The sequence below is a fragment of the Scylla paramamosain genome, chromosome 21 (genome assembly GCF_035594125.1).
Source record: "Scylla paramamosain isolate STU-SP2022 chromosome 21, ASM3559412v1, whole genome shotgun sequence".
NCBI classification, from domain to species: Eukaryota; Metazoa; Arthropoda; class Malacostraca; order Decapoda; family Portunidae; genus Scylla; species Scylla paramamosain.
In genome coordinates this window covers 22,828,267-22,849,680 of record NC_087171.1, presented here as the reverse complement: position 1 = coordinate 22,849,680, position 21,414 = coordinate 22,828,267, and the positions used below count along the sequence as shown (strand labels likewise).

The window sequence follows — 21,414 nt, the reverse complement described above, 5'->3', positions numbered from 1 at the left end:
ATATCACCAGTAACCAGAAAAATAAATGTTAAGTGCGTTATCTTTATTTCTAAGTGTTTATTTTAGTAATTTATCGCTCAAATAAGCAGAAACAGCCTTTGAAAAAACGGTAAGTGTGAAGTCAGGTAGACAGCCATATTGAAACACCATGAAATAAAACTCTCTGAAAGAAAAAGATTAATATAGCTTGTTTAGTGCTGCCATAATCAGAGCATGTGTAAAATAATTTATCCCACTTTCATACTTGATTAAATCTTGATTATTTGCGTATTTTTGTTTTTTTGACCATAATATTGTAACCTTTGCAAGTAAACATTTGATGAGATTAACTCTTTTCTGTCTTTATTTGATCGAATTATTAAACATTTCTCACACGTTAAATACCCATAGAGTAGCATCATATTATTCAATGGATTAAATAAGCAATATAATGAATGGCAAAAAAAAGACAAAATATGAGTAGCAACCAAAAAATAAATTAGTTACCCATAATCATTTTCTTATTCATCATAGAAAATGTAGTCATTGTTGTTGTCTCTGTTTTTTGTTGTTTTTTCTTGTTCTTGTCGTCGTTGCTTGTTTTTTTCTCCTTGTTGTTGTCATTGATGTTTGTTGTTTGTTTCATTTTGTTTTTGTTGTTTTTTGTTGTTTTTTACTCTTGAAAGTCTAAAACCCCCGAAACGCACATTATGTCCGTAGAGTTCCTCAATAGCAGTTCATAAAAGGGGTTGTTTAACACCGCTACTGCTGCCCGGGGTACAAATTGCGTCTTTATAACGGGCTCACTTTTGACCGTACATTGACTTAATAATTGTGTTCTCGACCTTCATTTTTTCTTTTTTGGCTTTGTATTTATTTAAGATTATATACTATTGATTATTTTGAAGGATTGACGCGTTTTTAAATAGTTTCCTTTGCTGTTATTAGAAGCAGGTGGACTTACAGGCAAGGGGAGAAAACGGAGAAATATTAAATCCTTAATATCACAACGAAATCTAACCAGAGAGGGTTCAGATGACATTTACATACACCATGCATGAATTAACATCAGCCACGACGAACATTGTGCAAAATTATTGTGAATTAGTGAATATTTAGGTATTTGTATTAAAAAAGCGGTATTTCGTCCAGCTCCATTATGACGCCCGTTGTATACGTACACAAGGGAGATGAGAATGACAGACAGGAATGGATTGCAAGTTGTGTGGGCGAAAAGAATGGCTGGTAGGAATCAAAATGAGCGTGAATGGGTGGTAACAAGGGGGCGGTGATCTTCTCTTCCTAGCGAGGGCACAGTGTATGGATGTGAATTCAAGGAGTCTGAGTCCCACAGCAAAGTGTGCCAGATGTGTGACATGGGAGAGGAGGAGACGGTGGAACATGTGGTGCTGGAGTGTGTGCAGTATGCCAGAGACAGGAATGAGGAGGAGAGTTAAAGAATAAGAGAGAGAGAGAGAGAGAGAGAGAGAGAGAGAGAGAGAAGCCTGCTCCTCGCTCCTTGTTGAGTCATGATAAAAAGTTGAGATGCCTTACTGCCATATAACACTTCATTTATTGTCATCACCACTGCACCTCTCTACTTCTCTCTCTTCCAGCACTTGTAACTACCTCTCAATCCAGACAGTTTGGTGGTGACAAATCTCATTATTTCTCCTCACCAGGTTGACCTGTCTGGCTCCTCTCTGGTGGTGAAAGCAAGTGACGGCAAGATGGTGATGGTGACCCTGCCCAACCCCCTCCAGGTACTGCCATGTACCTTCACCACTGTCATTACCATCATTGTCACCACCGGGAAATGGACGAGGGTGTGATAATGGACTACAATAGAACCAAACATGATAAAACACCTAGGAAGCAACTTTTATATAGAACATAAACACTTGCTAATATTTATCTAACTTAACCTAATTCCTCCTTTTCTCATCCTGCAGGAAAACTTGGAGGATGTGATTGAGGTGCAGGGTGTGGGTCAGGGGCAGAAGGTGACGTGCCAGAGTTACGTCACGTTCCCCCAAATGCAGGCCGGCAAGTTTGGTGAGTAGCTGGCCTCCTCCTTTTGCCGTATTCAGAAATGCTTTACTCTCTCACTGTGACTGTTTTTCAAGGCCACAGGTGATTAGCTGGGTGATTAGTTGTTGTTGTTGTTGTTGTTGTTGTTCTTGCTTTCCTATCTGACTTTTTCATCCATATATGTATCTATCAATCAGTCTATCTGTCTATTGATCTATCTATCTATCTATCCATCTATCTATCTATCTACCTATCCATTAATCTGTCTATCAGTCTCTCTATGTCTTTTTATCTCTGTTTTCTATCTCTCTATCTTTACATCTCTCTGTCTGTCTATTTTTCTCTCTCTCTGTCTTTCTATCTCTCTCTCTCTCTCTCTCTCTCTCTCTCTCTCTCTCTCTCTCTCTCTCTCTCTCTCTCTCTCTCTCTCTCTCTCTCTCTCTCTCTCTCTCTCTCTCTCTCTCTCTCTCTCTCTCTCTCTCTACCTAACTTAACCTAACCTAACTTAACGTAACCTTACCTAACCTAACTTAACGCAGCCTAACTTAACCTAACCTAACTTCTGCTCTGCCAGACAAGGGTTACTACCTCTACGCAGACAAAACCTAACCAACCAGCTTAACCTGAGTCGCCCCTGGAACCGCCCCACCACAGAGGAGGAGGAGGAGGAGGAGGAGACAGTCATGGATGAAGGGACGTCACAGATCATGCACATTTGCTTCCATATTGGGTGAGAGACTGCATTGTTTGTGAAGAAGAAGAGGAGGAAGATAGTTTTTCATCTCAGTTCTTGCACAGAATATTCAATAATTTCTCTTTTTATGAAGACACTTTCCTCAGCCTTTATTCACACATCACTCAAATGTGTCTAACCATCTTTCAACGCTCCTGTATTGCTGAGTCATTAGAGAGCCTTAAAAGAAGACAGTCAGATTTATGGATGGGGATGACAGGTGAAAATAGGCAGGTGTTTTTTGTACAGGGACTTGCACGTGGATAGAGGATCAACCTGCCAACCAAGTGAGTATTTGTGAGACAGACAGACAGACAGACAGACAGACAGAGAGAGAGAGAGAGAGGGAGGGATAGACTGACAGAGATGCAGAGAGAGAGAGAGAGAGAGTTTTAGACAGACAGAGAGAGAGAGAGAGGCATACATTGACAGAGAGAGATAGACAGAGGCAGGGTTAGACAGACAAAGAGGCATACACTAGCAGAGAGACAGATAGAGACAGGGATAAAATAACAGAGATGGAGAGAGAAAGAGACAAACAGAGACATTGAGAGATGTTTCAGGGTGTGTGTGTGTGTGTGTGTGTGTGTGTGTGTGTGTGTGTGTGTGTGTGTGTGTGTGTGTGTGTATGTAGTGGTTATATATGTGTGTTTGTTGCTGTTGTTTATGTTGCTTGTCTGTTGTTGTTGTTGTTGTTGTTGTTGTTGTTGTTGTTGTTGTGCTTGCTTTCCTATCTGACTTTTTCATCCATATATGTATCTATCAATCAGTCTATCTGTCTACCTATCTATCTGTCTATTGATCTATCTATCCATCTATCCATCTATCTACCTATCCATTAATCTGTCTATCAGTCTCTCTATGTCTTTTTATCTCTCTCCTCTCTGTTTTCTATCTCTCTATCTTTACATCTCTCTGTCTGTCTATTTCTCTCTCTCTCTCTCTCTCTCTCTCTCTCTCTCTCTCTCTCTCTCTCTCTCTCTCTCTCTCTCTCTCTCTCTCTCTCTCTCTCTCTCTCTCTCTCTCTCTCTCTCTCTCTCTCTCTCTCTCTCTCTCTCTCTCTCTCTCTCTCTCTCTCTACCTAACTTAACCTAACCTAACTGAGAATGAGTATGCCGTGAAGAGGATCAACCTGCCAACCAAGTGAGTGTGTGTGAGTATTTGTGAGACAGACAGACAGACAGACAGACAGACAGACAGAGAGAGGGAGAGGGAGGGATAGACTGACAGAGATGCAGAGAGAGAGAGAGAGAGAGAGAGAGAGTTTTAGACAGACAGAGAGAGAGAGAGGCATACATTGACAGAGAGAGAGATAGACAGAGGCAGGGTTAGACAGACAAAGAGGCATACACTGACAGAGAGACAGACAGAGACAGGGATAGACTGACAAAGATAGAGAGAGAAAGAGACAAACAGGGACATTGAGAGATGTTTCTGGGTGTGTGTGTGTGTGTGTGTGTGTGTGTGAGTGTTGATTTATGAAGAAGATGGCAAATAGTGGGAACTTTATTATTTGTTTTGTACTTTATATTTTCTTTGCTTCATTCATTTTTTTTCCCTTGTTTTTTTTTTTCCATCTCAATTTCATTCATGTTTTTCCTTTCTCCTTCTCTCTATTCCTTTATTTTTTTCCTTTCATCTATATACTTCAGGTCGCGGTGGAAACTGGCGTACAGCTTCTGTGCCTGAGCCTGCTGTGGACGCATTCCCAGCCCCCAAACTGAACGGTCAACCTGCCGCCAATCTCAACTTCTACCAGAACAGCTTGGACATGGCTGGCCAGGACAACCACCGCAACACAGACATGCATGCACCTGATATGGACATGAAAATGGAGGGACAGGAGGTGAGGGGATGAGAGGAACATGGGAGGGCAGTGTTAGAATGATGGCAGTGGTCTTATGTTTGATTTAGATTGTGTTTAATTTTATTAGGTTTAATTTAGACTCCATTCCCCATGTGACTCTCTCCCCAACAGTCCCACTTGATGGTGTCCGACAGTGATGCCTCAGTGCAGGAGGGGGAACGGCAGGCAGAGACCCGCAAGTGCCCCTGGGAGAAGCCTGGAGGTAGGGAGGATGGTGTGTGAAGCCATATATGAGTTTTTTGTACAATGTTAAGTTCATAATTTCATCAGGCATTGTGGTTCCTGGTGTTGCTCCTGTGCTGGTGTGCCCTTGTCCTGGGAAGTGTTGTGAATGGTACCCTTGTTGCAAATGACCTTAAAATTGATTACTGGAAGAAATGAGAGAGATGGGGACAAATAGAATGTTGACGATGATGATGAATGAGTTACCAGGAGTTGATTTGAAAGTTGAAGGGGAATAGAGTTAGACGTACAATTTTCTTTTCTTCCCGTAAAGTTGACAAGGCTTGGTATCTTTGTGTTCCTTTGCTCCCCACCCCCTTGCATCTTACAGCTTGTTATAAAGGCAGCTTCCTAAGTAAATTATGCTTTCTCTCCATTATCATAATATTAACCTAACCACAAAACAGTGATAGAAGAAATGCCCTTAGCTAACTCCAGGCTGAAAGATTCAAGCAATGTAGTGAAATATATTCCGATAAGGAAGATAAATAGGAACTCTTTAAATTCTTAGCTAGGTGAGGGTGATGTCCATTCTCACCATCACCTGTTGAAGTCCTCCCCTAAGAGCCCAGTGAGCTGTATTTGGCCCTCTGTGACTAGTTCCCTGGTGCAGTAATGTAGCCGTGTCAGTGGTAGTGGTCCAACTCTTGCCTTGCCTCCATATCTTGTGTTCTCCCTCACTGGGACTGTTCTGTGCTCACTCCTTTGTTGTGGTGTGTGGACTGCTGGGTGTGTGTGTACAGCAGAGAGGACGGCTTGCATTTCAAGGTGGATAAGATTTAATGGTTTGTAACAGCAGTGAAAGTAATGTGATGAAAAGGTAATGGTGTCAAGGATGTGACTGTTCTCTTCACTTTGCTGAAGGCCTCCCAGCTTCCATGCATCTCGTCTACCATCACACAACTTGAGTTTTATTTTTATTATAAGTTAATGTGATAAGAGTGTTTTGATGGATGTTTTTTCTTTAGCTGTGTATTCACCAGAGCTCTTCTTTGTTTTGACAGCGAGCTAGCTTGCTGGCCACGCAGGGCCGGCTTTGGTCCCCTCACCTGTTATGTCTCCTCACGACTTTAGTTAATTGTAGCACTCCAGAAACCCAGTGAAGAATCTTGTGGTAACTTCCTACATTGGCAAAGTCACACAAGCTTACAGTGTCTTCACCAACCACAGAGAGTTATCAAAAGACTCTTCTAACGGTGCCATGCATGAGACTGGGTGTATACTTAACAGTCATAGAGACATTTTCAGAGACTTTAATTAATTGAAGCGTGTTGCCCACACTTGTCATGGATGTCTGACTGAGGTGGGAAGTATGGGCCATACTGAAGCCTACCCAGTCATTCCAGCAAAATTTGAGGGGTGATCTGGCATGAGGCACACCTTGGCATCCAGCAGGGAGGTGATGGATGCCCACTGGTGGCTCCACTCGGCTCAAAGCTCTCTCTCTCTCTCCCTTGTGTCCCGTATCACATGTTTGCCAGCAGGCTGAGGCAGGTTGTTTTTTTATTTCAGTGGCAAGTGTGTTGCAACCTTTCAATTAATGTGTGGTGGCAGGCATCAAGGTGAAGGTCAACAGAAAGAAGGTGCCAGGAGCCAAGAACTTCAAGATCCGCAGGTACGTGCAGCCCAAGAATGCCGTCGTGTGCCTGAATGAGCTGCGGCCGGGCGTCACCTACACCACGGAACAGGAGGGAGGCGTTTGCCAGCCATTTTGCATATCTGTCGAGGTACCTGGTGCGGTATGGGACAAAAAATAGACTGAGGATATGTTGAGCTATTTTACTTTTTTGCCTTTCTTGCTTGCTAATGCCTCACTCCTGAGTTTGTTCATGAAACACTGCCGTGCCGAATGTGTCGCCCTGGGTGAGGGGAGCCGCCCCTTGAATGCTGCCTCTCCTCAGGTTGACGGGCAGAAGTACCGAGGGTTTGGATCTTCAAAGCAGCTGGCCAAGCAGGCGGCGGCTGAGGCGGCGCTGATTGGCTTCTTGAAGCCGCCTGTCACCACACCAGAGAACAGACAAGACCCCCTGGGCCACCCTGGGGCTGACGGGCTGGCTCAGGAAGGCTTTCATACCTGCAATGTCAGAGCTACTCAGTCCTTAACACACTGCTACTTAACACTGCAGAGCTGTGGGTCCCACCACCACCTACTGCCCTGCACTGCTGCAGTCTGACTAGTCAAGGCTCATGTGGGGCATTCAGCCCTCTTATATTTTAAGGCTCAATTTAGAAAACTCTAAAATCTCCATTATCAACATTCTAACAAATCATCAGTGAAATTAACATTAACACAATCTGTAACTGCCATGAGGCCACGGAGGAGTGTGGGGCCTCCCCACACTCCTCCGTCTCTCCCTCCCTCCCTCCCTGGCGTGCACAATCCTCACCAGGGGGGATGGCGGCCCCACAGCGGCCGTCAAGGAGGAGAGTCCCCAGGCCTTCACGGAGGCCATCTGTGCCCACCTGGGAGGCCGTGCCCCCAATAAACACCCCGGCTGTGGATCCCAAGGTGGGTGTGACTTGGGATTGGCTGCTAGGGAACTTGGGAAAGGGACAGGGATGGCTAGCAGATAACTGTGGTTCAGGGTGTGGTGGTGGTGGTGCTGCTGCTGCTGCATGGCAGGTGTGTGGCACAGGCACGACAGGTGAAGGTGTAGTCGCTGGGTGGTGTGACCGTTGGTGTGCTTGGCTCATGGCTGGGAGGGTGTGGGGAGGGTCTTCCTTCTGTTGTGTTGCTGAAGGAAGAACCGAATACACTGAGAGTGAATGAAGAGCACTGACTCGATTTCTGACCATGACTGTATGTACTCTCCCATAGCATTACATTGTATACTGAAATGGGTTTGCCTGGTTGAACATGTAGCACCGTACCACAACCATTACACTCTGCCATGACTGAGTCTGTCTATGCTAGTCCTCAAAGTATTGTGTGGCACTTTTTAAGCTAATTTGCACTATTGTTATGGAAAGTCCCAACCTCTCAGGCATAGTGTGTAGTTTGGGGACACTTGGTTCATTGTACATGGCATGCTACTGAAGAACTGAAGTAAACATGGAAATCTTAAACCAGGTTTGTGTTCCTTGCCTCTGTTGGTGGTGCTGGAGTGGCCTGTGGAGTCAAAGTTGGTGTAGTCATGTAAAGTCCTGCACTATCTCTTGTCTGTGTGGTGTGCAGGTGAATGGATAAGGAAAGATGTGCTAATGGTGGGGATCAGCACCTTGGCAGCAGGATTTGGTTATATTAAATGTTACGTGAAGAAATTGAAGTGAAATAAAGGAAATTAGATCATGTTAGGTTCAGCATTGTCACAGTTAAAGTGAAGAGAGAAATTTCCTTTGTTTTTCCAGGTATTTAAAGACAGGTGCATAGATAGTACTGGGAATGAAAGGAAAAATTGAGAAATGGAGGAGGAGAAAAACCAAGTCAATTACTTTTTTTATTTTTATGTAGGAAGGACACTGGCCAAGGGCAACAAAAATCCAATAAAAAAATATGGCCACTGAAATGGCAGTCCCATAAAAGGGTAAAAGCAGTGGTCAAAAATTGGTGGATAAGTGTCTTAAAACCTCCCTCTTGAAGGAATTCAAGTCATAGGAAGGTGGAAATACAGAAGCAGGCAGGGAGTTCCAGAGTTTACCAGAGAAAGACTTAGAAACAGTCTGGCTGGGAAACATATTAGTGTGATAGTGATCACATATTCCATTTCTGCCTTAGGAGCCATACATCAGTAGCAAATAGTGGTCATTGATGAGTCATGCGTCACCAACCCAGCATCATCCTTAAGCAGAGGGAGAACACAGAGCCTCTAGTATGATAGAAGACACCAAGACTTACTTATACAAGAGACCAGCCACCACCACTGTTGGCATATGAATACAGCTGGTGTTCATAGCCATCACAGGTTCACAACAAGAGGTCCCCTTATGGAAGACTTGAGGGTAATAGAAAATAGCAATACATATTCATTAACTAAACAAATAAGGCTTGAAATATTTTGAAATCAGCCCACGCAATTAATAGTATCACTACGACAACCTCAAGTACACTAACAAATCCACAAAACCACCAAGTTATGAACATCAGACTAATCATTACTAACTTTAAAATAACCTATCAAGTACAGGAGTTAACAACACTATAACTGCAAAAATCTCTGAAGTACACCACTAACCACAGGGAACCAAATTGTAAAACATCTGACATTAATCTACAAGTAATACCATCAGTTAATCTTAAGCTAACACTATCTGACAGTAATCTAAAAACTTATAACCTTCAAAAACCTCTCAAATAACAACAGACAACCTCCAAAGTTATCAATATATGGTAGTAACCTACGAGCACTTGGCTTCCTCACTGCCCATGCACTGTGCTTGGCTCAGACCCGTCACAACAACAACAAAGTGAAAGAGTGTGCTGTCTGGGTGGCAAGTCAAGCATCATTTCCTTTGTTCAGCTCCTTTCCTCACTCTCTAGTCCTCTGATCTGTTGATAATCTTTTACACTGGCAGCAGAGTGGAGGAGCTGAGACTGAGGGAGGAATGTTGTCTGTTTAGCTTCTTCCCTCATTCTCAAGTTCTCTCATCTGCTGCAAATCTATTTAGCTTTCTTAGATTGGCAGCAGAGTGGAGGAGCTGAGACTGAAGGAAAAATTCTTCTTAGAGTGGGAATGAATGTGTTATGATGCTCGTTACTTGATTCAACACTTACAATAACATTTTCATCAGTGTGTAACTAGAACTTCATAACTGACTGAGAAGAGAACAATAAGAGTACACAATGATGAAAAATAATAAATCAATGACCCTAGAGCTTAAACTGAGAACATACAGCAAAGTAATGACTCAAAAAGTTCCCAGGAAACTGAGGACATGACAAAACAACAAGCAGCAGAGCAACAGCCAAGAAATATAAGAAACAACAGTTGGCAGGAGGAGGTGTCTCAGGAGCACATCTCTTGGTACTGTTTGGTGGTGATAAGGCACTTGAGGAAGCCTTCTCTCTTCTTGATAGGCAGCAGGATGAAAGCCAGGAAGCCCTCAGCATCTAGCCTCTCCCTCACTTGTTTGGCACTGGCTAGCAGTCACTCAACCTGAGGCACCAAGGAGAGTTAAAGCACTGGTAGAACAATAGGCACACACACAAAAAAAAGCACAATTAAAATGACAAGAGTAGTGGGAAGTAGAGGTATAAGAACTGCATGAAAAAAAATAGTAAACTAGTAAACTATTCTGACAGCACAGAAGTGTTAATAATCTGGTACAAACAAACACTGACACACACATATGTACACACCTCCACCAGCCTGCCATGTATGCCAGCCACCACAAGATGCCTGGAGCCGTCAGCACAGGTAATGATGCACACAGATGACTGGAGACCCATCATCTGGGCACCCCACCTGCCTTCCCTGAAATTGGTTGTCTAGAAGCTTAAACTTGCCCACCTCATAGCTCACCTGCCAGCTAATGAGGGGTGAGGCCCTGGTGCTATTTGGGGTGTGTGGATGAAGAGAAATGAATGATTGGGTGAAGTGTTACTGCTGTGTGTATGTGTGGGAGGGGGAGGAGATTACTGGGTGATGCTTTAAAAGGAGGAGAGGAAGGGATGTTTTAATTACTGGATGACTGAATGACTGGTGAAAGTGTTACTGTGGGTGAAGGAAGTGAAGGAGTCTTTGCATTAATGTGTGGCTGGGTGAGGTGTTACTGAGAGGTTTAAAATTATGATTATTAACATGTCTATCAATATCAACATCAATGCAACAAACATTCCTTCACATATCTTTGTCACTGCTACACTTTTTAACTTCTATCCTTCCTTTCTCACTTCATAGCTTCCCTGACACCCTACTCTTAAACACACTAGGGTCACTGCTTTTCTTTATATAAACTCTATCCTTCCTCTCTTCCTCTATTCCATCCCCAACACCCTTCTCTTAGATACACTAGGGTCACTGCTCCCATTTGTAGCCTCTACCCTTCCTTTTTCCCTCCATGCCTTCTTTGACACCCTTCTCTTAAACACACTAGGGTCACTGCTCTCACTTATAGCCTCTACCCTTCCTTTCTCCCTCCATGCCTTCTCTGACACATTTCTTTTAAACACACTGCTTCTGTTTTTAACCTCTAACCTTCCTCTCTCCCTCTATTCCTTCCCTGACATTGTTTTCTTTTATACATCCTGGTTACTGTCATCTTAAACCTCTATCCTTCCTCTCTCCCTCTATTCCTTCCTTAACATTCTTCTTTTTCACACACCATGGTTACTAGTCCTTTACTTACCCTCTACCCTCCCTCCTCTCTCTCTCTCTCTCTCTCTCTCTCTCTCTCTCTCTCTCTCTCTCTCTCTCTCTCTCTCTACCCCTCCTTGCCATCCCTCCAAACACCTGTTCTTTACCTGTGTGATCTAGCTGGGCGCTAATGCAGGGTGCCTGGCAGAGAGGGTCACCAGGCACAGTTTGTTGGTATGCACGGTGCACCATCATACACACATGGTCGCTGCTGTCCAGGCTGGAGTACATCATCTTGGGGTGTTCTGTGCCCTCTCACGGTGGACACAACCTATCGTCCTTCTCCATGTGGTTCAAGTCTACATCCATCTTTTCAATCTCGTTGTCTTCCTTCATTGTGTTCTCCATCCCCTTCTCCTCCCATTACTGCCTTGTCATAGCCAAGGCACCCAGGCCTATAGCATTGCTCCTGACAATGCCAGCACCAATGCCAATGCCCACACTGTCCATAGTAACGCCCCCAGTGTGACCCTTCATGAGGCTGTGTAACCGGCTTTTGTCATCCATGGTCACGAGCAAGACAGTGTCTGTCCTGATGCCGAGGCACCCGAATGATGAAGAGGTTAAAAACAGCATGATTAATGAACCTATGATTAATTGATTTTACCATATCTAATAGTGATCATATAAGTATAAACTTACTGATGTACTTTAATGAACTAGAGATAGGGCCAGCCTATGCAAGTCAATGGCCTCACAAAACAGTGACACACTTTTTGACTCAGTAATGTGCAAGCTAAAAGAACACAGAAAAACTACATAAGCAGGCCATCACCAACTTGTAAATGAAAAACAGGTAAGACAGCAACCTCTGCTGATAGTACACTGCATCTGGTGCTAGACAGACACTCACTCCTGGTACAATGCCATTCTGTTCAGGTGACCATTTTTCTCTATTCATTAGTCTCTGGCTCTTTGAAAATAAATGAACTGAAATTATCTGAACATAACATAACTTAATCTATCACACACTTCAGGATGACCCACCTCTGCATCCAGACACTTCAGCACAGCCCGGTCAATGTCATTACAAGCTCCCATAAACTTCAACTTGTTCTGAAGTAAAGAGGAAAACACATGTTACTCACAGCCACACCCAACCCCTACACAGACAATGAATGCTATGAGAAATGCTTGTCAAAATAATAGTAGTCAATAATGCAGAAAGGAAGGTTTGTGTTAATATACTAAATAGAGAAAATAAAGGAATTAATGTTAATTTTCTCCATGCCAAAAGGAAAGAAAAGAAGAAATAAATGTTGAAAGCTGCCAGATTAAGATGGATAAATTAAATAAGCTAGCAAATAAAAAAAAAAAAAAGTTATTTAAAAGTGTCAGAAAAAACTAGTTAAGAAGAAATGCATGTCAAATAGAAAGAGTGTAGATGTTAGAAGCTGTCGGATTAAGGCAGATAAGCTGAATAAGCCAATCAAGAGAGAAAATAAAGGGAAATTATAACTGAAAGCTGCACCAACACTGAGAAAACTGACAAGGAGTGATAGATAATTTTACCTATCACCACAACCTTCACAGTGTTTCATCCTTAGCCTTTCATGAAAGTCCAAATTTGGCATAACTTAGCTTCCCTGACTCTAAAACGCCACTTTCCATCCAAGCTTGTTACTGACAGAGAAAGGGAAAAAAGAGGATAGAATGTATTGTGTTAAACTGCAATTTTACCAGTTAGGATAGCATAGCGGAAGCCCCCAGTAAGCAAGGTTAGTGATGTGAGACGGTTAGGATAGCATTGTGGGAGCCCCCAGTTAGCAATGTTAGTGACATGAGAAGCTTAGGATAGCATTGTGGGAGTCCCCAGTTAGCAAGGCCAGCAGCGTGCAGTTATGATAGCATTGCGTGGGTATGGGAGGCGGATATTCCACGTTTATTGAGTTTCTTAGAAATATTTCCCAAAAGTTGTTTCCTCAATATACTTCTGTTACCCAAATTTGGCCTATGTTGACCTCCCACACCCTAAAACCCCGCTTTCCCCCCAGGTCCACAAGACTGCTCATCCTCTAGAGGGGCGGCGGCAATAGAATACATATGGAGATGCTATTGGTAAGATTAACCCCAAATCTCAACTTCACATTTTTTTTTTTTCATTTTCCACCATAATTCACTGCTAACTTTATTTTATTTATTTATTTTTTATGGGGTGGAGAGGTGCAGGGAATAATATTCTATGCCTGCGAGCACTGGAAGGAAATATAATGAAGGAAAACCAAAGAAGCCTAATGGTCCTCTGCTCGATTGGTCGTGTACCCCCACACCAAACGCCAGTCATACTTTAGCACAGTTTTAAGCCACCCACACCCACATCTGGCTTACCACATTCTGGGCTTACTGCGCGTCTCTTGTACTCGTCCCCATACTTAATACCTCCAGTACCCCTACTGCTCTCACCCCTACACCTCAGTGGGGCCCCCTCCAGACCTCCACTTCCCCCATATATCTAGTATTTTCATTTATCAAAATGTACGCTATAACACACATGACAGGCTTCTAACATCGCAGCCCTTCCACAAGACATCAAAATCTTTTGGCTTACATCAAGCACCTCGCCTCTTCCCTGACACCCCCAATAACTATCACCAACATGCCTAAAACATCACCAAAACATCCCAAAGCAACTCTTATATCACCAACATACTATAAAAACTCCCTAAAAACACTCAAAACACCCCAATCACCTCGAAATACACCTGAACACATCTTAAACACTCGAAAATACCCCTAAAAGCACCAAATATACAGCTAAAATATCCCCAAAATATCTCCAAACACATCCAAAATACACCAAGCACATCAAAACACACGTAATACACCCCAAACATATTCAAACATCCTTAATATATACCAAAAACATCCCCAATACACTTGAAACACTTATAATAAACCCAAAACACACCATAACACCATAACACACCCAAAACACATTCAACACACGCTTAAAACACCCTACAACATCCCTTAACACATTAAAACATAATAAAACGCCCAAAAAATATACCTAAACACATTGTAATACATCAAATATTTCAAAGAAAGACATGGCAGCAAGGAAAACCAAGCTAAATATTGTCGTGAAATTATTTTCCTCTTTTGCCTCGTCCTCCTGACATGTTACCAAATAATATGTCAAATAATATAAATATCCTAGCTTCCTCACTCCCCTTACCCCACCCCCTACATAATATACATACCTCCTCGCCTCCCCACTCCCCATCCCCTACGTGACATGACTCCTGCTGGCTTCCACACTCCGCACTCATCCTGGCGTGCACTCCCTCTCTACTAATGTCACTCACTGGCATCACATCCAGGTAACTAACCAACAACCACTTCACTGTTATAATAACGCTGCTGACTGCAGAGAGAGAGAGAGAGAGAGAGAGAGAGAGAGAGAGTTCACATGACCCCTTGTCCCTTTGTCTGAATGTAGCCGGGGCACACACACACACACACACACACAGTCATAAACCGGGGGATGTTTTTTATTTTTTTTTTCATTCAGCCTTCCATCTCTCCCGATCCTTGTTGGATTAACGTATTGGCATGTAAAAGTTTCCATATGAAGGGCGACGGTTGATTTTAAGGGAGGAGATCAACTAAAACAATTCATACCTCTCTCTCTCTCTCTCTCTCTCATCTTCTTTTCCTATTCATCCTCCTCCAACTCTTCCTTCACTTCCCTCCCTTTATTTTCTATCTCCAACTCCAAGCTATGAAAGAGTAATACAAAGGAATGCAAAAGATGTCTAAACAACAATAGACGTTCAGGTCCTTACTGTGTTGTTCTGGTAACTATTCTGCGATAACTGCAAGTGGGAGGAGGAGGAGCCAAACCTACTGGGGAGTGCTGTGTGGCAGTGAGGAAGGTGAGCGCTGCGTGTCTTATCACATGGGGGACCTGACAGCTTCTTGCAGCTTCCTATATTATCTAATTTTTTTTTTTCCTGTTCAGAGCAAGGAACACGACGGCTCTAATAATACTCTATCAATGCCACAATACATGAATAGGCTAATTATCACAGCTGACCTCTTCTATTGTCATCCCAGCTGTTGCGTCCTGGCGAAGACTGTCAGTCACTTCCTCAGTCCGCCAGTCCATCAGTCAGGCAGGCAGTCAGTCCATCATTCAGTCCACCAGTCCATCAGTCAAACAATCCGTCGGTCACTCCAGCAATCAGTCAGTGCATCATTCTATCAATCACTCCATCAGTTAGTCAGTCAGGCAGTCAGTTCACCAGTCACTCGGTCAATCAGTTAATCATTAGTCACTCACACAATCAGTTAGTTAATCAGTTCATCAATCAGTCAGGAAGTCAGTCCATCAATCAGTCAGTCCCTCACTCCATCAGTCAGGCAGTCAGTTCATCAGTGCATCATTCAGTCAGTCAGTCATTCCATCAGTCAGTTCGTCAGTCAGGCAGCCGAGTTTTTCCCACATTTCAAAATCAACTCAGCTCTTGCACCGCTGGTTCTTGCTTATCTTGGCCTTGTACAAGAAGCTAATTTCCATTCACAGGTGTTGCCCGTCGCCCGAAGAGAGAGAGAGAGAGAGAGAGAGAGAGAGAGAGAGAGAAGGGACGGGGAGGGTGGATCCTGGCAAATGAAAGGGGTTCGGAGGAGTTCGGAGGAAAAAATAACTAGAATGAGCGAGAGAAAGGAAATTTTACGGTGCCGGACAGACAGACAGACAGACAGGTAACATTTAAGGTACCGGCTTGGACAAAACTATTCTGTCACACAACTAGAATCTGTCTCTCTCTGTCTCTTAACCTTTGAATAAAGTAATGTCATGAAATAAGTTAATAGATGCTGAAAGATTACCGTGATGAGAGAAAACGGAGAGATGATGAGAGGAGCTCTAGCAGAAATAAGATTTGGTGACTTGGTGTTCTCTATGTAACCTATCAAAACGTAGCTTTTTATTTCATTTTATTTATTTATTTATTGTGTGTGTGTGTGTGTGTGTGTGTGTGTGTGTGTGTATGTGTGTGTGTGTGTTCTTTGTCTTCTATCAGTGCCTTCTATATACCAATGTCGTCTTTTTTCTTCCTTTGTGTCTTCTTTATGGCGTCTTGTGTATGCCTTGTTTGCATAAGTGTCTTCTATAATGCAGTCTTGTGCCATTAATTTCTTGCCGTGCATCAGATGTCTTGTGCCCTCCATCCTTCTTTTGGTTCCTCCTATTCCTTGCCTTCTATTTCTGTTTCCTTTATCATATGCAGTCTTTGGTGCTCCCTGCCGTCTGTGAGGGTGACGCTCAGCTCAGGACTCGCTCACTGCTATTCAGTTTAACCTGTTTTTCAAGCAATAAGTGAAGTGTTTATCTGGTTGATTCTGATTAAGATAGTTATATGTGTTCGCCAATTGTCTCAGCTTGGATTAGAAAGATTAGATTTAGTAGATAGTGAAGTGGATCAGTATACCACGCAGACACGAATGAAGGGTAGCATAGAAGGGAAGGGAAGAGAATTATAAGAGAATTATATATATTATTATAATTATTATTATAATCATAAGGGAAGTTGGAAGAAGCCTTCTGGCCCACACGTAGCAGTATCTGTATAACATCATAAGAAAATAAGGAAAGTAAGAAAGTGAATAGAAATATAAGAAAATAGTGTAAGAACATAGTATAAGAACATTAAAAATAAGTGAAATAATAACATAAAACAGAAAGCAAAAAAGAGAATAGTAGTAGTAGTAGTAGTAGTAGTTCCGACACTGGTACACACCAAGGTACAGGTTCCGCCACCCTCACAGTACTCGCACAACAAAACACGAGTCACCGTGTCCTCCTCGCCGCGGGCCAATCCAGTTTGCGACCCCGGGTTAGGCTTCCACATTTCGCACCTTATTTTGAAGCACCTTTGCGCCGCAGTATCTCCACCACATTCAAAAGGCTCTATTTGAAGGTACACGGATTTTCTAGGGATGTTTTTTTTTTATGGCTCTAGTGAAAGATTAACAAGAATTCTATGTTATTAACTGGTGGCTTTTAAAAATAGTCGTAGTGAGAGAGTCGAGCGTTTCAAAATACTGGCCTCACTCTAACACCTCACTCTTGCTCTACACGACCTTGCAGTTGTATCGCTGGCGTGATACAGCTTAAAGTAGATTGCTGGCCTAGTTTGTGTGGATTATGATAGGAGATATTCTAACTACACTGTATGCCTTGTGTATTTTTGGGGAGATCTGGAATGTGTTAGTGAGATGAAAAACAGAATGCAGCTGAAGTACTTTATTTTCTTTCCTGTAGTCTGTTAATCCCCACTCAAGTCTCCTCTCAGCCTTACTTCAGCGTCTATTATTTCTTATCATCACCTCAGCCTCCTCTTAACCTTCTCTCAACCTCATCTCAGCCTCTGTTCTCATAATTCTATCTTCCCTCTAGCCTCTATTAGTCCCACTCATCACTTCAGCCTCTCCTCGGCTTCCTCTCCGCAATTCCTCAGCTTCTATTAGTTCCTCTTCTAATCTCAGTCCCCTTCCAGCCTCCTAGTGGTTATACGAGTAGCCTCTCCTCACCTCAGCCTCCTCCCTCATAAGTGGTCGGCCAGAGCACTACAAGAACCACGCAGCCTCCCCACACTCTATCGTCACGCTGTTCAATGTTCGTACCCAAATCTCAGTCACTCGTGCTGAGAGACGTCAATGTTTTTCCCCGCCTCCTGAACTATGAACGTTTTGCCTGAATGAGCGTTTATTAGTCTTATTATCATCAGCGGACGCCTTCCACGCATTACACCACAAGGCATGAGATGGTTATCGTGTTATCTTGCGCAAAATGAAAGCTTTTATATGTACAGAATTCGAGGTTAGATAAAAACGATGCTCTGATTTCCTTTTCTTCCTCTCTTGAGTCCTTCACCTTTCTCCCACTCTCTCCATCTCTCTCTCTCCTAATCTCCGTGCCTTTATCTATCTGATTCCACAAGGGAAGATAAGTATCGTCGGATAAGCATCGCGCAGATTGCAATTATGTGAGTGGCTAGAGGGTTGAGCACTAGACTGGCTACACTGCCCGGCTCAACCTTACAGCGCCGAATTGATAATGATGCTCTCTCTCTCTCTCTCTCTCTCTCTCTCTCTCTCTCTCTCTCTGTGTGTGTGTGTGTGTGTGTGTGTGTGTGTTTTAAAGTCTTTCGTAAGTTTTGGAAAGTGTGTAAGCGGGATATATGGAAAAAAAAAAAAATGCGAGAATAAGGAAAGAGAAATGAAAGATAGGAAGGTAAGGAATGAATAACACGTAAGGGAAAAAGAGAACGCGTAGACCTTAACAGGATGACAATCCTAACAAAAGGAAGAGTGAGGAAAAAATATAATGTGTGTGTGTTGATTTACTTGTTGATTTACTTGTATGTCTGTCTGTATGACCGATAATATAATTGACTACTGCTACTACTACTACTACTATTATTACTACTACTACTATTGCAACTACTACTACTACTACTACTACTACTACTACTACTACTACTACTACCACTACTACTATCACCACTACCACAACCACGAACACAATAGCACCTTTCAAACACCACAAAACCAAACACGAAATCTGAAAAAAAAACAAGACAAATTAAAGCATCATAAACACCAAACAACCTCCTGAACACTACTAGTCTATTACGTATTTCCCTTTCGTCCCAACACCTCTCCTCTCCTGCCGTTCCCTCCTGTTGGCCCGCCTTGCTATACTCGGGCCCGCGTCTGCGCTACCCGAGAGGTGACCAGCGTGGGGATAGGTGGGCGCGGCAGGCTGAGGGCAGTCTTGCTTAGGCGTCCGTGCAGTGAAGACTCTCTCTAAACTAGGGAGTGAGCGGCTGGGACTGACTGAGCGCGCAGTAGGTCAGTCCGCTGTATCTCCTCCAGTTTTTCTTAGTTTTTTGCGTGAAAGTTTCGTTGTGAATGTGCTTGTGTGATGTGTGTGTGTGTGTGTGTGTGTGTGTGTGTGTGTGTGTGTGTGGATCACCTTCCGCGTCTGTGGTGTGGCGTGAATATGTTTTTCCATAGGCTTTGTTGGTTCCGGGATGTTCAGAGTGGATGATATGTGGTAGTGATGATGGTGGAAGATCGTCACAACATCGTCTTTCTATGCTTACATCTCCACCTCCTCCTCCTCCTCCTCAGTTTCTTTCATCAAACCATACTTCTCCTTGACCTCCTCCTCATATTCCTACTTTTTCACCATCAGATCCTCCTCCTCCTCCTCCTCCTTCTCCCCTCTACAATGCAACACCTCACTTCAAAAACAGGAAAAATGTCTGCTTTTTTATTTCCCGGGTACCTTGTCAGTCTTGAGTAACTTTACGTGGCGACCAGTGTGGGGGAGGACAGGACAGGTCCCGGCGAACTAAGGTAACTGATGGCTGACTGGGAAGACCTAGAACATTGCAAGGGAGACACATGGGAAGACAGAACAGCTCGTGGAAGATTATAAAGAAAGGCTGGGAATGTTGCACGTGGGAGATAGGTAGGAGGACAGGGAACTGTTATTACACATGGGAGTTATAGAAAGGCGGGGAAGAAAAAGATCATCTAAAGTGACTGGTTACGAAAGAGATGAAAGAAAATAATGGATGTTTGAGTGTTATGAGTGATATGAAAAGAGCTTGCTAATCACGAGAAAATATGATGCTTTTCAAATCGTGATCAGCACAGTGAAGAGATCAGCAGTGAGATGGAAGAACTAAATTAATCTCAGCCTAAACTAACAAAGACCTCGGATCGAAACGGATCAGTATTATTCAGCATTTTTAATTCATATTTTGTTTTGATAATGTGAACGTTAATTGATGTTAGTCTTGTTTTTATTTATTTATTTATCTTTGTTGTTGTTAAGGAAAGGTAAAGCAGAAAGAGAAAACAGGAAATAATATACGTACGCTTTTATAGGTTAGGCTAGGTTAGGTTAGGTTAGGCTAGGTTAGGCTAGGTTAGGTTAGGCTAGGTTAGGCTAGTGTTACGGCTAGGTTAGGTTTACATTGAACATTCATCTTCAAAAGATAGAAAGAAAGACAAAGATGGAAAAAAAGTATGAAATATTAACAAAATCCAAATAGGATCTTGAGTAAGCAATATTGTGAGTTAGTTTTAATGATTTTTCTTGCGAGGAAGTTAATTAATCATCTGTGTGTGTGTGTGTGTGTGTGTGTGTGTGTGTGTGTGTGTGTGTGTGTGTGTGTGTGTGTAAAAATCTCACTACGTCATTAACCTTTTCGTGAAGAGAGAGAGAGAGAGAGTAATGCAAAGAGGGAAGAGAGAGAGAGAGAGAGAGAGAGAGAGAGAGAGAGAGAGAGAGAGAGAGAGAGAGAGAGAGAGAGAGAGAGAGAGAGAGAGAAACAGAAAAACGAAAGAATAAAGGTTAAGAATAGAAGAACAGATCCGACAGGAAGATACAAAAAGTAGCTAAGAGAGAGAGAGAGAGAGAGAGAGAGAGAGAGAGAGAGAGAGAGAGAGAGAGAGAGAGAGAGAGAGAGATCACCTAATAATCTGCCTTAACCTTTCTATCATTTGCGAATATACCTACTGCTAACACGACAAGAAGCGGTCCCGCCAACAACAACAACAACAACAACAACAACAACATTCTGATCAGCCGTACCGTAACAAACTGCATCTCTTTTCCTTCTCCAGTAAATGTTGAGTGAACGTTGAATTCAGATATTTTTTTTTCCTCCTTTAGTCCCTCATAGCACTCTCTCTCTCTCTCTCTCTCTCTCTCTCTCTCCTCTCTCTCTCTCTCTCTCTCTCTCTCTCTCTCTCTCTCTCTCTCTCTCTCTCTCTCTCTCTCCTCTCTCTCTCTCTCGTTTTCTTCCGCCCGTCTGTTTTCGTTAAGTTCGTCCTCTCTTACCGTTTTCTATTCTATGTTATTTCCGTGCGAGATTTTTTTAGTGTTTGGTAATGCGAGTTTTTGTAGTAGTTGTAGTAGTACTGGTAGTAATAGTAGTAGTAGTTTTAAGTTGGACTGTGTCAAGTAAGGCAAGTTTTACTAGTGATAGTGGTAGGAGTAGTACTTAGCAGTAAAGTAGCAGTAGCAGTAGTGATTTTTATGTGTGTGTGTGTGTGTGTGTGTGTGTGTGTGTGTGTGTGACACGCATAAATTAATATAGTTTATAATCCTTCTCATAAGAAAGTAAAGAAAAATATTGAAGAAACCAGTTATGTAATTATATTAGCACTATATAAGAGAGAGAGAGAGAGAGAGAGAGAGAGAGAGAGAGAGAGAGAGAGAGAGAGAGAGAGAGAGAGTCAAGTCAACGCAACACCACACCTGA

At 42.8% G+C, this 21,414-nt stretch overlaps 3 protein-coding genes and 1 long non-coding RNA gene across 16 annotated transcripts in view; 2 read left to right on the top strand and 2 right to left on the bottom strand.

The window, feature by feature from the left end:
* Positions 1-1,046: 1,046 nt before the first annotated feature.
* On the top strand, positions 1,047-7,898 carry LOC135111271 (uncharacterized). 2 transcript variants are annotated; one of them, XM_064024504.1, is made up of 7 exons: positions 1,047-1,742; positions 1,932-2,034; positions 2,585-2,740; positions 4,396-4,589; positions 4,722-4,812; positions 6,345-6,447; positions 6,734-7,898. In XM_064024504.1, exons 3-6 carry the CDS (start codon positions 2,698-2,700, stop codon positions 6,371-6,373), a joined length of 357 nt encoding a protein of 118 aa, XP_063880574.1. In that variant the 5' UTR covers positions 1,047-1,742; positions 1,932-2,034; positions 2,585-2,697; the 3' UTR covers positions 6,374-6,447; positions 6,734-7,898. The 2 variants fall into 2 exon arrangements, with proteins under 2 accessions (XP_063880574.1, XP_063880573.1); XM_064024503.1 differs by having other exon boundaries at positions 1,048-1,742; positions 6,345-6,559.
* LOC135111301 (uncharacterized) lies at positions 6,598-7,861 on the bottom strand. Its single transcript, XM_064024539.1, has 3 exons — positions 7,810-7,861; positions 7,220-7,567; positions 6,598-6,906 (listed from the first exon to the last, which is right to left on the bottom strand). The coding sequence occupies exons 1-3, from the start codon at positions 7,859-7,861 to the stop codon at positions 6,767-6,769; spliced, it is 540 nt and encodes a 179-aa protein (XP_063880609.1). The 3' UTR covers positions 6,598-6,766.
* A 358-nt stretch (positions 7,899-8,256) lies between the features above and the next one.
* On the bottom strand, positions 8,257-14,998 carry LOC135111272 (uncharacterized). Of its 4 annotated transcripts, none has more exons than XR_010273670.1 (5): positions 14,914-14,998; positions 12,113-12,181; positions 11,233-11,657; positions 10,129-10,243; positions 8,257-9,925 (listed from the first exon to the last, which is right to left on the bottom strand). It is a non-coding gene; the product is annotated as an uncharacterized LOC135111272 (long non-coding RNA). The 4 variants fall into 4 exon arrangements; XR_010273669.1 differs by lacking the exon at positions 14,914-14,998 and adding an exon at positions 14,329-14,467; XR_010273671.1 differs by lacking the exon at positions 14,914-14,998 and having other exon boundaries at positions 11,233-11,652; positions 12,113-14,281.
* LOC135111269 (ecdysone oxidase-like) overlaps positions 14,344-21,414 on the top strand; it is a 16,768-nt gene continuing 9,697 nt past the window's right edge. For 5 of the 9 annotated variants that reach the window (XR_010273667.1, XM_064024500.1, XM_064024495.1 and 2 more), the window contains exon 1: positions 18,634-18,985. The gene's annotated coding sequence lies outside the window, so the exon portion shown is untranslated. Of the gene's footprint in view, positions 14,449-16,893; positions 17,050-18,633; positions 18,986-21,414 lie in introns of those variants that run through there. The other 4 variants (XM_064024496.1, XM_064024497.1, XM_064024499.1 and 1 more) reach the window with 4 other exon arrangements.